Source organism: Chrysemys picta, chromosome 12, assembly GCF_011386835.1.
Source record: "Chrysemys picta bellii isolate R12L10 chromosome 12, ASM1138683v2, whole genome shotgun sequence".
Classification (NCBI taxonomy): domain Eukaryota; kingdom Metazoa; phylum Chordata; order Testudines; family Emydidae; genus Chrysemys; species Chrysemys picta.
In genome coordinates, this window is record NC_088802.1 from 849,432 (window position 1) to 863,616 (window position 14,185).

At 57.2% G+C, this 14,185-nt stretch overlaps 1 protein-coding gene across 1 annotated transcript in view; it reads left to right on the forward strand.

Annotated features, from left to right (window-relative positions):
* LOC101938996 (uncharacterized) overlaps window positions 1–14,185 on the forward strand; it is a 36,774-nt gene that overhangs the window by 4,785 nt on the left and 17,804 nt on the right. Inside the window, exons 2-8 of the mRNA XM_065563850.1 lie at window positions 6,351–6,611; window positions 8,038–8,316; window positions 10,193–10,471; window positions 10,938–11,054; window positions 11,415–11,447; window positions 11,856–11,911; window positions 13,168–13,180. Coding sequence (XP_065419922.1) covers window positions 6,351–6,611; window positions 8,038–8,316; window positions 10,193–10,471; window positions 10,938–11,054; window positions 11,415–11,447; window positions 11,856–11,911; window positions 13,168–13,180 — 1,038 coding nt within the window. The remainder of the gene's footprint in view (window positions 1–6,350; window positions 6,612–8,037; window positions 8,317–10,192; window positions 10,472–10,937; window positions 11,055–11,414; window positions 11,448–11,855; window positions 11,912–13,167; window positions 13,181–14,185) is intronic.

The window sequence follows — 14,185 nt, forward strand, 5'->3', positions numbered from 1 at the left end:
GGGGCCCAGACGAGTCCCCCCCCCCCATCCTACCCGAGAATGACCGGGCCCCTGCACTGGTCCCAGGCGGCTCAGCCCAGGAGGTGGCAGGCAGAGCAAGACCACCCAGAGCTGGAGCCGCACTGGGAAGTGGGGCAGGCAGACCCCTGTGGGGCGCCATTGTAAACCCAGTACTGAATGGGTTCCTTAGGGAGGTGGTGGAATCTCCTTCCTTAGAGGTTTTTAAGGTCAGGCTTGACAAAGCCCTGGCTGGGATGATTTAGTTGGGGTTGGTCCTGCTTTGAGCAGGGGGTTGGACTAGATACCTCCTGAGGTCCCTTCCAACCCTGATATTCTGTACAAACGCAGAACAACCCAAGGATCTCACACCCCTCTGCGCTCCCGACCCATTCCAGTGCTTCACCACCCTGCTAGTGAAATAGTGTTTCCTAATATCCAACCTAGACCTCCCCCACTGCAACTTGAGACCATTGCTCCTTGTTCTGTCATCTGCCACCACTGAGAACAGTCTAGATCCATCATCTTTGGATCCCCCCTTCAGGTAGTTGAAGGCTGCTATCAAATCCCCCCTCATTGTTCTCTTCTGGAGACTAAACAATCCCAGTTCCCTCAGCCTCTCGTCATAAGTCATGTGCTCCAGCCCCCTGATCATTTTTGTTGCCCTCCGCTGGACGCTTTCCAATTTTTCCACATCCTTCTTGTAGTGTGGGGCCCAAAACCGGACACAGTATTCCAGATGAGGTCTCACCAATGTCGAATAAAGGGGAACTAGGGTTACCATACGTCCGGATTTCCCCGGACATGTCCGGCTTTTTGGTCCCCAAATCCCCGTCCGGGGCGAATTGCCAAAAAGCCGGACATGTCCGGGGAAATAGGGAGGCTAGGATCTCCGAATCTGTGTGTGTGGGTCGGCCGCTGTGACATCATCTCGGTGTGACATTTGGCTCCTGCCCAGGGCATGCTGTGGGCTGTAGTCCGGCCGGGCCTCACGCTCCAGGGAGAGCCGGGAGAGGGGAGCGGCCGAGAACTACAACTCCCAGCAGCCCCTGCGACGCGACCAACCTGCCCCTGTGAGGCAGCAAGCCGTCGGGAGAGGGAGGGGGGGCGCAGGCCCCTGTCCTAGGGTGACCAGATTACCAGTGTAAAATATCGGGATGGGGGCGGAGCCAAAAAAGGGGGGGCGGAGCAAAAAAAAAAAAAGTTTTAAGGGGCCTGGGGCATTAGCAGGCCCCGCGCTGCCCTCCCCGAGTCCCCGCGGAGCCTCCCACCCCTTGGCCCACCACGGGCATATGCGGGGCGCAGTGGGTCCGGGCGGGGGCAGCGCGGAGCGGGCAGGAGCCGGGTGGGTGGCAGGGGCCGAATCCCCGCTGCTGCCAGGGAGCCCCGCGCCTCTCCCTCCCGCTCGCGGCTGTGGCTCCTTCCCGACGCGACGCGGCCCCGGGCACATGCGGCGCCCGTCCCTTGCGCCTAGTCTCCCTCCCGCCAGGAAGGAGCAGCTGGACGTGTGCCGCATGTGCGCGGGGCAAGCCAGGGGGCGCGTCCGGCCGGGAAGGAGCCGCAGCTGCGAGCGGGACGGAGAGGCGCAGGGCTCCCCAGCAGCAGCGGGGATTCGGCCCGCGCCACCCACGCTGCCCCCGCCCAGACCCACCACGCTGCCCCGCGGGCTGCAGGGCTGGAGCAGCCTCCAGGCTGCACTCCCTGCCCCGGGTGAGACAGCCCGGGAAGAAGCCCTCTGGCGCGGCGGGGGGGGAGGGGGAGGCTCACAGCTGAGCCTCCCTGTCTCCCTCCCTTGCCAGGCCCCCTTTGCCCGCTCACCCGCCCGGTGCCCGGGTGCTGGAGCTGACTCACCAGCTCCAGGATCCAGGCACCGCCGCCGCCACCCCCTCCCTCCAGGCTTGCGCCGCCATGCTGCAAGCCTGGGAGGGAGGAGGAATGCTGGGGAAGAGGCGGGGCCGGGCGGGGATTTGGGGAGGGAGCCAATGGGGGAAGGAGGGGGCGGAGCCGGAGTGTGTGGGGGGGGGCCGAGCGCCAGAGCGGAAGGGAAAATTTCTTCTTTGTCCAGTGTCCCGACCAAACATTGGTCGGGACGCGGGACAAAGAAGCAAATATCGGGACAGTCCCGATAAAATCGGGACGTCTGGTCACCCTACCCTGTCCTTTGGGTGGGGGGTGTCTCTGGGCGCCGCTTGGCAGCCATTGCAGGGCTGGGGGGCGCCCCCGGGGGGGTTGTGGACGCCAGCACATTGCGGGGAGCCGGCACTGTCCGGATTTGCGTCCCCCTGGGGCTGGAGCTGCGCCCCCGGCCCCGGGCACCAGTCATGGGGCAAGCTGGAGGGGCTGGGGTGGCTGGTGAGCCTGGGGCATGAGAGGAGCCGCTAGTCGGGTTGAGCTGCCTGGAGGATGTTGTTGGGGTGTGTCTGCGGGGCAGGATCCCGCCCTTCCCCTCCCCCGTGTCTCCGTTTACTTTCCTGAATGGAACTGGTGAAAATCCATCGGGCTGCTGCGTGCCCTGTGAGTCCTGTCCGTAAACCATGACCCAGGGGAAACGTTACCCAGGTCTTGCACCTCCATATCTTGTGAGGCGAGGCAAAGGTCAGGCTCCTAGCCACGCACCCCACTCGTGATACACAGCCATAAAAATACTGTATGCTTGTAGAGCTCCTTCAGCGTGAGCATCACAAAGCGGCAAGTGGAAAATCATAAATAGGTGGAAACAGATGGAGTGTAAGGCCTTGGTGGTGCAGGAAAATTCTCTCATTTTAACAGTACCAGTATAATGAAAGTGGGACAACTTCCTGGCATGGACTTGGGATCAAAGTGCTTGTACCAGTATAGAATTACATCCACACTTGGGATTGTACTGGGATAACTAAATTGGTTTAAAAAAAAAAACCTATACCCCTAACCAAAATAGTTACCCTGGCACAAAATCTGTGTGTAGAGCAGGCCTTAGTGACTGGCCCAGGGTCACCGAATGAGGCAGTGGGATAGTCAGAAATGCAGTGCCAGAAGTCCTGTACACTAACAGCTGTCCTTCAGTTTTAGCAAAAGAGCTACTATTTTTTCCATTCTGTCCATCCAAAAATCTGCTATTCAGTGTATTTCAACTATATTAAGGCTCTCCGAATTTGTGTGTGGGAGGGGGGTCGCCCGCTGTGACATCATCTCGGTGCAAGTTGTTAGTTTTGCTGCAGCCACTCGCACTCGGGGTCCCCCGAGCGTCTTTTGCCGGAGCGCTACCGGCTTCACGGTTTGCAAGTTACTGTATGAAATAACTAAACCAGAGAACAAATACTAAATAGAACCATGGTTACTACCTGGCCCTAGTGGAATCCCTTCTCCTTGACCATCATGATGCTATTCCTACCTCACCATTATTCCTAATAATCAATATTAATTTTCACTGCATTCTCCATGGTTTAGATTTATTTTCTTGTTTAGAATAAGGTCCCAATCTTAACTGCTTAATTGTAGCATTACCACCATCATCATCATTACTATTTGTATTACCATGGATTCTTAAATAAAAACATCTCATATAGATAACCATGTCTCCCTCACTAGCAGCTTGTTTTGCTCACAGACTTTTCTCTGTTTCACCCTCACTTTGTAGGTTTTACAAACGTTTTACAGTATATGAAGCACTTAGCAACCCCCAACCAAGAACAGAGCAGGAGGGAGAAGGGGGAATGCGGGGTGCTCAGAGGAGTGGGCAGAGTTGGGGCGGGGACTTTGGGGAAGGGGTTGGAATGGGGGTGGGGAGGGGGCGGAGTTGGGGCGGGGGCAGGGATGGGGGGGCGGAGCTGGGGCGGGGGCAGGGCCCCCGTGGAGTGTCCTCTTTTTTCAGCGTTGAAATATGGTAACCCTAGGGGAACGATCACGTCCCTCGATCTGCTGGCAATGCCCCTACTTATACAGCCCAAAATGCCGTTAGCCTTCTTGGCAACAAGGGCACATTGTCGACTCATATCCAGCTTCTCGTCCACTGTGACCCCTTTTCTGCAGAACTGCTACCTAGCCATTCGGTCCCTAGTCTGTAGCTAGTGAGTGCAGGGAGAGGAGCCGGCCCGCGCTACGGGAGCAGAGGGGGACCGGCCCAGCGACCCTCACGGGCAGTGGTGTAGTGGTAAATACAGCAGTGGGGCACCTAACCTCAGCGAAACTCCATGTTCCCCGAGGAGAAGTGGGTGAGCTCCGGTTACCCCTGGTACCCCGGCTCCGGCACCGCTGTGCAGTAACCCGGCTGGGGGGCAGGGGGCACCGGGCTCAGGTAAAGTGCAAACAAAAGAAGCAACGAACATTTCCAGGAGCAAAGGCCAGTCCTGCCCGCTCCTGCAGCCTGTCTGCACCAGCCATCTCATGGGCCCAGGCCATGCTGCATGGCAGACCCCCTCAGGGAAACTCTGGGGGCTGCTTTCCCTGCAGGGTGGGGGCTTGTTGTTCCCTGCCTCTGGCACAGAAAGGGGGGACTGCTTGACTGGCCCCCTGAGAACCCCACCTCCCTGCAGGACTGGCCTGTTGAGTTCGTAGGAAGGGGCGTGTGAACCCCACCCGCCATGACACATAACTGTTGGTAGTGGGGGGGGGGCACAATTTAAAGGTTCTGGGGCTATGTAGTGGGGTTCAGGGCCAGGCACATAAATCCTGGCAGAAATCTGGGGGGCATGTGACCCTGTGCCCCGCCCCCAGTGTGTCGTCTCTGCACACCCACATGCACCCCACACGCCCCAGGTCCTTTGTTTTCAGATTTTATTTTGTTTACATTTTCCTGGGAATTGCTCAGTGCTAATTACAAAACTTTTAACAAGTGGGTGAAAACCAGCAGCAGCTCTTAACTGCCCCATTTTCTGGGGCAATCTCAGGGTTTGCCCTGGGGGACGGGAGGGCAGAGAAAAAGCAACAAAGAGGGAAAGGTCTGAGTATTGAAAGTGAAAGCAGTTTAATGTTGTGGTTTATTTCAGCAACTGCATTTAACGGGGAGGGGGAGTGTTGTGACAGACCCAGACCAGTGGGGTACAGGAGTCTGGTAGAGGGCAAATATACTGGTCACTGGATGAGTAGTTTTCTGTTCCCTGAGTGACCAGAGCAGGGGCTGCACTAGAGTAATCAGGAACCTGCTAGAATCAATTAAGGCAGGCTAATCAGGGCACCTGGGTTTTAAAAGGAGCTCACTTCAGTTTGTGGTGTGAGTGTGAGGAGCTGGGAGCAAGAGGTGCAAGGAGAGTGAGAGGGTGTGCTGCTGGAGGACTGAGGAGCACAAGCGTTATCAGACACCAGGAGGAAGGTCCTGTGGTGAGAATAAGGAAGGTGTTTGGAGGAGGACATGGGGAAGTAGCCCGGGGAGTTGTAGCTGTCATGCAGCTGTTACAGGAGGCACTATAGACAGCTGCCGTCCACAGGGCCCTGGGCTGGAACCCGGAGTAGAGGGCGGGCCCGGGTTCCCCCCAAACCTCCCAATTGACCTGGACTGTGGGTTCTCCCAGAGGGGAAGGTCTCTGGGCTGTTCCCCAACCCACATGGTGAATCTCTGAGGCAATAAGTGCAGGACCCACCAAGATAGAGAGGTGTGTGTGTGTGTGTGTGTGTGTGTGTGTGTGTGTGTGTGTGTGTGTGTGTGTGTGTGTGTGTGTGTGTGTGTGTGTGTGTGTGTGTGAGACTTCCTCTCCATTACCTTATGTTAACAGGCACTTAGACTAATTTATCATTCACACAAACACATCGACCTGTTGTCACGGATTGGATTTTCTTACCACAATCAGTATTTCCCTGTGCCTGAGTGACCCAAAATTGGGATGAAAAATGAGTATACATCAAATAATGACATCTGTCAAACCCGGGAATTATTCAGTAAAAAGTCAGTTAAAACTGAAAACACCCTCCACCTGCATACACCCTCTGCACAGGTGTAGACACACGCAGACCACACAAATCATATGAATGCACCCCACATGCTCACCAAACACCACAGAAATGCACACACACCACAAACACCCCAGATTCCGCTGTAGGCACTTTGCACATCCACCCCTTCCGGCTTGAGGGCATTTGCCTGGGCAGGGGTCAGTTGTTTGGGGGTAGCTACGCCCCCCATCAATGTCTGCCCCTTTCATCAAACAAGTCACTGGCTTTCAGAGGCGCAGGCTGAGACATCGTCCTTCCTGATTCCCCCTCGGCTCCGCGCAGTGAGTCACTGACAGATCCCAGCTTGTCCCTCACCCAGGATGGGGCTGAGGGCAGGGGGACGTGGCTGGGGGTGGGAGGTCTCCGCTGGTCCCCACTGGGTGACCCTGGTGTCCCCTGGGCAAAGGAAGAAGTCTGTGATTAACTCGACCTCGCTTCTGTTGCTTTAGGGCGCCACAGCCTGGCTGTGCTAGTCACAGCCGTCACCCACGAAGATGGGACTCATCACTACTTCATGATCTCCAAGCTGGATGACATTCAGATCGCGTACTACAGCAGTGACACGCGAGAGCTCAGACCCACACAGACGTGGGCAGCACAGGCTGTGGGTGCTGAGTATCTCCAGGAAAAGACCCGGGATTTCTGGGGGTATGAGGAGGAGGCTAAAGCCGAGAGCAGATGGTGGATGCAGCTGCACAACCAGACGGGCGGTGAGTGTCTGAGAGTTGTTGTTATTAATGGACACGCGAGAGCTGCCTGCTCAGAATCACTCCCACTGGGGATCGGGGCCTCGCTGGGCCAGGTGCTGCCCAAACCAGAGCTGCCTGGAAAATGGAGTTTTCTTCCCGCAGAAAATTTCACATTCCCAGAACTGGTTTCATTCCCGATCAGCAGGAAAGTCGGAAATGGGAGGTTTCTGTGAGAAGGAAATTTTTCAGAAATTCCATTTCAGGAGTATCCCAGGCAGGGAGCCGGGCAGCCCCGGGATCTTCCCTTTCAGTTTCCCTAACAGAAAATCAATGTTTTCTGGCAAAACTTAAATTTTCTCATGAAAAATAACAGTTTTGCAGAAACAGCCTTTCGCAAGGCTAACAGAATGTCAGGAACCATTAGGAAAGGGATAGAAAATAGAAGAGAAAATATCATAATGCTTCTATATAAATCCATGGTGCACCCACACCTTGAGTACTGTGTGCGGAGCTGGTCACCGATCTCCAAAAGGGCAGAGTAGAACTGGAAAAGGTTCTGAGAAAAGGGTAACAAAGATGATCACGGGTATGGAACGGCTTCCGTATGAGGAGAGACTAGAAAGATGAGGGCTGTTGAGCTGAGAAAAGAGACGACTAAGGGGGGGATATGACAGTCTATAAAATGATGACTGCAGTAGAGAAAGTGAATAGAGAAGAGTTCTTTACACTTTCCCACAATAAAAAACCCGGGGTCACCTGATGAAATGAATAGCACCAGGTCTGTTCCTCTTGTTTGTAAATACTTTTTCACGCTATGCACATTCAACCTGTGGAACTCATTGCTAGGGGATGTTGTGAAGACCAAAAATATAACTGGGGTCAAAAAGAACTAGATAAGTTCCTGGAGGACAGGTCCATCGATGGCTATTAGCCAGGATGGTCCAGGAGACAACCCCATGCTCTGGGTGTCTCTAAACCTCCGCCCACCAGAAGCCGGGAGGGGAAGACAGGGGTGGATCACTCCAGAATTGCCCTGTTCTGTGCACTCCCTCTGAATCTCTGGTGTTGGTCAGTGTCAGACCATGGTCTCACCCCGTGTGGCACCTCTCATGTTCACCGCTGGAGAGATCCCAGGAGCCCAGTACCTGTCCAGCAGGATCCCAACCCCTCAGTCCTTCCCGTGGGTCTGCTCTGACCCCTCCTGCTCCTTGGCGTCCTCTGGGATTGTTCCCTAGCTCAGCGTAAGGCCGCCACACGGTCAGAGATGGTAAAGTGCCAGTGTCACTGACCAGTCTAGTGTCCCTCTCACCCCCCATCCCCCTCCGACACATTTCCCAGCTCTCACTGCCCTGGTGTCACCGTCCAGCCGAGCCCCCCCGAACTCCCTCCCCCCTGACACATTTCCCAGCTCTCAGTGCAGGGTCTGAACTCTCTCCCTCCTCCACAGGGGTTCACACTGAGCAGCTTCACGTGGGTTGTGCGCTGAGCGACCAGGCCCCCGTGGACCCGAGGTTCCAGTACGCCTACGATGGGAGGGACTTCATCAGCTTTGACAACCAGACGGGGACGTGGGTCGCAGCCGTGCAGCCGGCTGTCCCCACAAAGCAGCTCTGGGAGACGGGGAGCAAGGCTTGGACTCATTTCGTCCAGCAGTACCTGCAGTCCGAGTGCCTGGGGACCCTGCAGAGCCTGGTGCAGCAGGGGCGGGCAGTGCTGGAGCAGCAGGGTGAGTGAGCAGCGGGGATCTGTCTTGAGGAGTGGGTGATGAGGTGCACTGACACCAATGGGACATGGGCATGTCCAGAAGGGGCAGTGTGGCCTAGTGGATAATGCACCAGACTGGGACTCAGGACACCTGGGTTTTAATCCCAGCTCTGCCACTGGCCTGCTGGGTGACATGGGTCCAGTCATGCCCCCTCTCTGTGCCTCAGTTTCCCTATCTGTACAATGGGGATAATGACACAAAGCTCTTTGAGATCGACCGATGACAAGCGCTAGACGAGAGCTACGGGTTGTTATTGGTGCAGAATGGGTTATTAGTTGGTTCTGGCTGCCTGGGCGTCTCCGATCCGCAGGGCCTTTCCCGTTGGCTTCCAGCTCCCTCAACCTTCCCTTTTCGGGCTGAAACATCCCAGCTCTGGGCTGTGAGTTGATTAATTTTGCCAACTTTGGTCTGGAAAAGGCCCAGCCCCTTGTGAGTGTGAAGGAGGCGGGGCGGGGGAGGGGGATGCACGCTGTCATTATACAAAGAAAAACTTGTTTTGAGGTTCTTGTGCCCAGCGCTGGCACCTCCGCAGCCGAGGGCAGAGATGTGGATGGGGACAGGGACCATGTAACAAAGGGATTTAACCCCTGACAATGCGGACGGGCCAGCTGGGATTTCCGAACGGAGGCGCCTGGCTCCCCATGAAATCACCAGGGTGAGGCACCGAGGGACGTTTGGAAATCTGGCCCTTAGCCCCTAAATCGCACACACGTGTTTGGGTGGCCGAGTGACAACCTGCCTGGGCGTAGTCGTGTTATAGCGCGGGATCACGCGCAGCGAAGGAGAGCCGGGCCCAGGCCTGTTCTGGTAACTACCCAGTTCAGCTACAGCGATGTGAGCCGTTTGAGTCTGCAGAGGGGCTTTTCACCAGATTAACTGGCTCCATTTACAAATCCGTGTAAACAGGTGCAGACCAGGTCTCTCTCACACCTGACTACTTGAATTCAAACTGGAACAGAGAAGGGCTGCTAGTGTGATCCGAGGAATGGAAAACCTGCCTTACGAGAGGAGACTCAAAGGGCTTGGCTCGTTTAGCCTGACCAAACGCAGGCTGAGGGGAAATCTGATTTAACAAAGGCTGAGGGAGATATTTAAATTAAGCACCAATGTGGGCACCAGAACAAATGGATACAAACTGGCCATCAACCAGTTTAGGCTAGAAATTAGGCGAAGGTTTCTAACCGTCAGAGGGGTGAAGTTCTGGAGCAGCCTCCCAAGGGGAGCAGTGGGGGCAAAACACCGAACTGCCTTCAGGACTGAGCTTGGTGAGTTTATGGAGGAGATGGTTTGATGAGATGCCTACGGTGGCACGTGGCCCATTGGCGACTGCTAATAGCATAACTCCCCAACAGCCGGTGATGGGGCACTAGCTGGGGAGGGCTCTGAGTTACTGCAGGGAATTCTCTCCCAGGTGTCTGGCTGCTGGGTCTCACCCACATGCTCAGCGGTCTCACCAATCACCAGATATGGGGTTGGGAAGGAATTTCCCCTTGGGTTACATTGGCAGAGATCCTGGGGTTTTTTCGCTTCCTCTACAGCATGGGGAACGGGTCACTTGCAGGTTTAAACTAGAGTGAATGGAGAAAGTTTCTGTCACTTGACGTCTTTAACCCACGGTTTGAGGGTGTCAGTGACTCAGCCAGAGGTTCAGGGTCTGTTACAGGAGTGGGTGGGTGAGGGGCTGTGGCCTGCGATGTGCAGGGGGGTCAGACTAGATGATCACAATGGTCCCTTCTCAGGTTAAAGTCCATGAGACACTGCGGGGCCTTTACCTGTTGTCTGTTGCATGATCCCGGCCCCTGGCATGTGGCTCATGTGCTGTGTCTCCCCCCCCCAGTGCCCCCCGAGGTCTTGGTTTCCCGCACAGACTCTCCCGACAGCTCCATCACGCTCTCCTGCCACGCCAGGGGCTTTTACCCGCGTCCCATCCACGTCTCCTGGGTGCGGGACAGAGAAGACATCCTGGCGGAGAAGGACTCCAGCGGGATCCTGCACAATGCCGACGGCACCTACTACACGCAGTCGTCCCTGGAGATCTCCCCGCAGCAGCAGGACGGGCACCGCTACGCCTGCCGGGTGGAGCACAGCAGCCTGGGGGAGCCTGTGTTTGTCTGGGGTAAGGGGGGGGTGAATGGCAGGGCCCAGGGGTTGGGGGCACAGCCCCAGGGGAGTTACAGAGATGGGGTGCGGCTGGGCCACAGGAAGGTCAATATCCCTGCCCAACATCAGTGTGAACTCGTCTAGCTCTGGGTGTTCGTGTGACCCACAGAAATGGCCGATCCCTCAGAGAATCTGATTTTTCTGGCCGTGGTGGCATCCAGTGACAGTGAGTTCCACAGGCTGATGTCATTACGTGGGAAGGGCCTGGTTGCTGTGTGGCGTGTGTGTGTGTCTGGCAGTGCCCGGCAGAGCACCCACCCTCTGTGCCCCATCCCCCTCCCGGCTCAGCCTTTCCCCTCCCCTGGGGCCAGGTCTCTGCAGACGCCCTCGGGGAGACGTTCAAGGCAAAGACCTGTGGCTGCCCCGGAGGATGCCCCAGCGGCTGCTCCCCTCGGTGACCTGGGCCCTTCTCCATCCCACAGCCCCTGGGAAGAAGGGCTCCCTGCACCCTGGGGTCCTGGCCGCCATCGTCCTGGCCACGCTGGTTCTGGCTGGAGCCGTAGGGGTCGGCGTCATCCTGTGGAGGAGAAAATCAGCAGGTAAGAGCCGGTCCCATGGAGCCAGGATGTGGGGAGGGTCTGGGGAGTGGGGCAGCCCAGCCAGCCCAAGGGGAAATGGCTCCTCCCACTGCCCCCAAGGAGGGATGGGGCAGGGCCATGGGGCAGGGCCAGTCATCATAGCCCAGCCCTGCTGGGGGCAGAGTGGGTTCTGTTGTTGGCTGGGCGCCGTGTGCCCTGCTGGGGGGGGGGGGGGGGGGGGGCTGGGGGGGGGCTGGCCTGGGCGAGGTGCAGTTGGGGTCACGGGGAGCCCTGTGTCTGGGGGAGGGGGGTAGGGATCACCGTGGGGGAGGGGTTACCCTGCTCCCCTGCACTGACCCTCATTCTCTGCTTGTGTTTCAGGCCCCATGAATCCCGGCTATGCTCTGGCTGCCAGTGAGTAAATCCAGGGTATGGGGCTCAGCGCCCCAGTGCATTATGGGCATGGGGGGGGTCCCCATGAGGGGAGAAGGGATGCGGGCACTGATGGTGCTGGGCTGCGTGAGTCCCAGGGTCACTCCAGCGGCCTGTTGCAGGACAGACCAGCCGTCCGGGAGCTTCCGAGTGTGAGGGAAAAGCCGGAGCCCAGCGGTGTCTGTCGGGGGTGGGTACGACCGGGGTCACGCGCTGCGCTTGGGGTTTGAACCTGTGTCTGTTCCCAGCCTGGGGCAGGTCGCTCCATAGAGAGGAGTTAGTGGGGGGTGCCGTGTGGGGGAAGCCCGGAGCTGAATTCCCCTCCCCCTTCCCTAGCTGGGCTCCCCACAGGTAACGCTGCCTCTGAACGATTTTCTTCTCTCTCCACAGCAAAGAGCGGGGAAGATTCTGCCTCCAGCTCGTCATCGGGAACAGACCCCCGGAGCGTGGGACCCCAGTGCTAGGGGCAGAGTGACGCTGACCCCGCTGGCTGGCGATCTCTGTCCTCTGACTCCCCCCTGCCCCGGGGCAGATTCCCACTTGGTCGTTAGAGCAGTTTCCTCCTGGGGGTGTTGGGCCTCAGGCTTTCCGATTGCAGGGTTTGGTCTCTGCTTCTGCAGCCGGGACTTTGCCTCAACTTCTCCCCAAAGGGCCGACTCGCTCCAGTGTCTCGTCTCTGCGGGGGCCGCGCTGCCTGCATCAGGGACGGGCGGTTCCCCTTGTCCAGCAGCAGGAACCGGCACAGAGCCCGATGAGCAGGCAAAGACGGGGGCGGGGGAGCCCCACAGCGGGGAATTATGGGCTACCCCACCCCCATCTGAAAGGCAAATGGGCCTGCTTGGAAAAACCGAATCCCAAAATGGTGATTTTCAGAGGAAAAGACTCCGTGCTCTGGTCGAGCTCAGGTCCGAGCTTTGCCCTGAATGTTGTGTGCCAACCCCCCCCCCCCACCAACCCCCCTTATTCTGCGCAAAGCTGAGCCGCTGAGTCTCAGCCTCTCACCACGTGTGTAATACGTGAGCGTCTCTGTGGCGCAGGAACAGCGGAAGGACCCATCCTTCTCCGGCCCTGGCTCCGGGAATGCAGAACTGGGGGGTTTTCCTTTTCAGTTCCAACTTTGTGCTGGCTTTGCATTTTTTTAAATCATTTTCAGTAAGGCCAGGACTTTCGCAGACAGGGTCAAATATTGTCTGGGGCTGACCCAGGACCACCATTGTCTCAGGTACCTACAGACTGCATATATCCGAGGGCTTTCTGAGCCCAAAATTATGGAAATGAGGTGGCGCTTTATTTGCATAAAGGGGTCCTAATCAGACCCCATCGGGTGATGCCAGTGACCTCAGAAAGCGAGTGCCCCATTCAGATTGGCCACGGGAGCCTGAGGTTTGGCCGTCACTTGTCAGGCCGGCCTGGCCTGCACTGGCTGCTGGCCTCTGGCCATGCCGTGTCGCCACCCCTGACACCGCGCCCTGTGCCTCATTCACCCCCAGCTGGCCGCCGAGGGGTGATATCCAGCACGTGGGGTGTCGACAATCTGACACCTACAAGCGAGTCACCAGTAGCTGGCCTGTAAAGCCATCGACCTTCACACACGTGAGCTGACAAGGCCTCCGGCTAATCACACCCCAGCCGGCTGAATGGACCCCCGAGAGTCGCGCTGAAACACCCTGCAAAAGCCTCCACCTCTCTGGGTGTTTTCTAGTTCTCATTAGTAGGTAGGTAGGTAGGGAGAGAGGGGGAGAGGGAGAGGGAGAGAGAGTGTGAGTGACCCACAGAATCTATATGTGCACAGAGCCTATAGAATACCTGCTCAGATCCCTACACCAGCCCTAGGTCACAGCCTCGCTACTGGAAAGATCACACCTGCAGGGATGTCAGGGGTTAGCACCTGTACGTTTAACCCTGCCAAGTCCTGTTGTTTTCGCTACGTTCGTCTGAGCGTTCAGTGTAACCGGGCATAGCGGAATGTGACTCGGTGTGACGTGGGGAAGAGATCGGCTGTTACCGAATCAGCCATAATTCGGGCAGGCGCCTTAATGGCACCGACAGCTCTGCTGCCGATGTTCACGTCGCCAGGGAGCGATCGGACCCTCCCTCTGTCAGCTCTTGGGCTGGTACCGAAACTTCCGGCTTGGCCTTGGGGATGCGCTGTGCCTGCGGTGCTGCTAGCGACCCAGCTCCGCCGCCTTCCCAGTGCTACGTAGCCCTTGGCAGGGGTTGGGAATGTGTGTGGGGTGGTGCAGTGAACCTGCCTGAGCACAGTAAGGAACTTACTGAATGATTTCATGTTCTTCCATCTTTGGCTACGTGTTTTGTTAGATGTTTTTGCTCGGTTACTGAGCTAATAAAATACAGACCATGGAACCGTGGTTGGCTCGGCTGTTTGCTCCTCAGACGTCAGGGCTCCGGAGGAGAGACTGAGCCACACCGAGGGCTGGTCCCTAGAACTGCCCCAGTGTCCCCCAGTGACGGGCACCAGACCTGGCAGCTGCTGGCTGTCGAGGGAAAGTTGACCCTTGGCATGATCATTTATTTCCCTCAGCAACGTGGATCCAGAGTGTTGGGGGCCCAGGGTGGTGAATACCAGCCGGTCAAGCTGAGGCCAACCAGTCCCCCCTGAATCAGTCTGTGCCCCTCACACCTCCACCCCCTCGGTTAGTCACTGGCTCGTGCCCTGAGGCTAGGGGATTTATATCTGTTATATCTTTGAATCCCAGTGT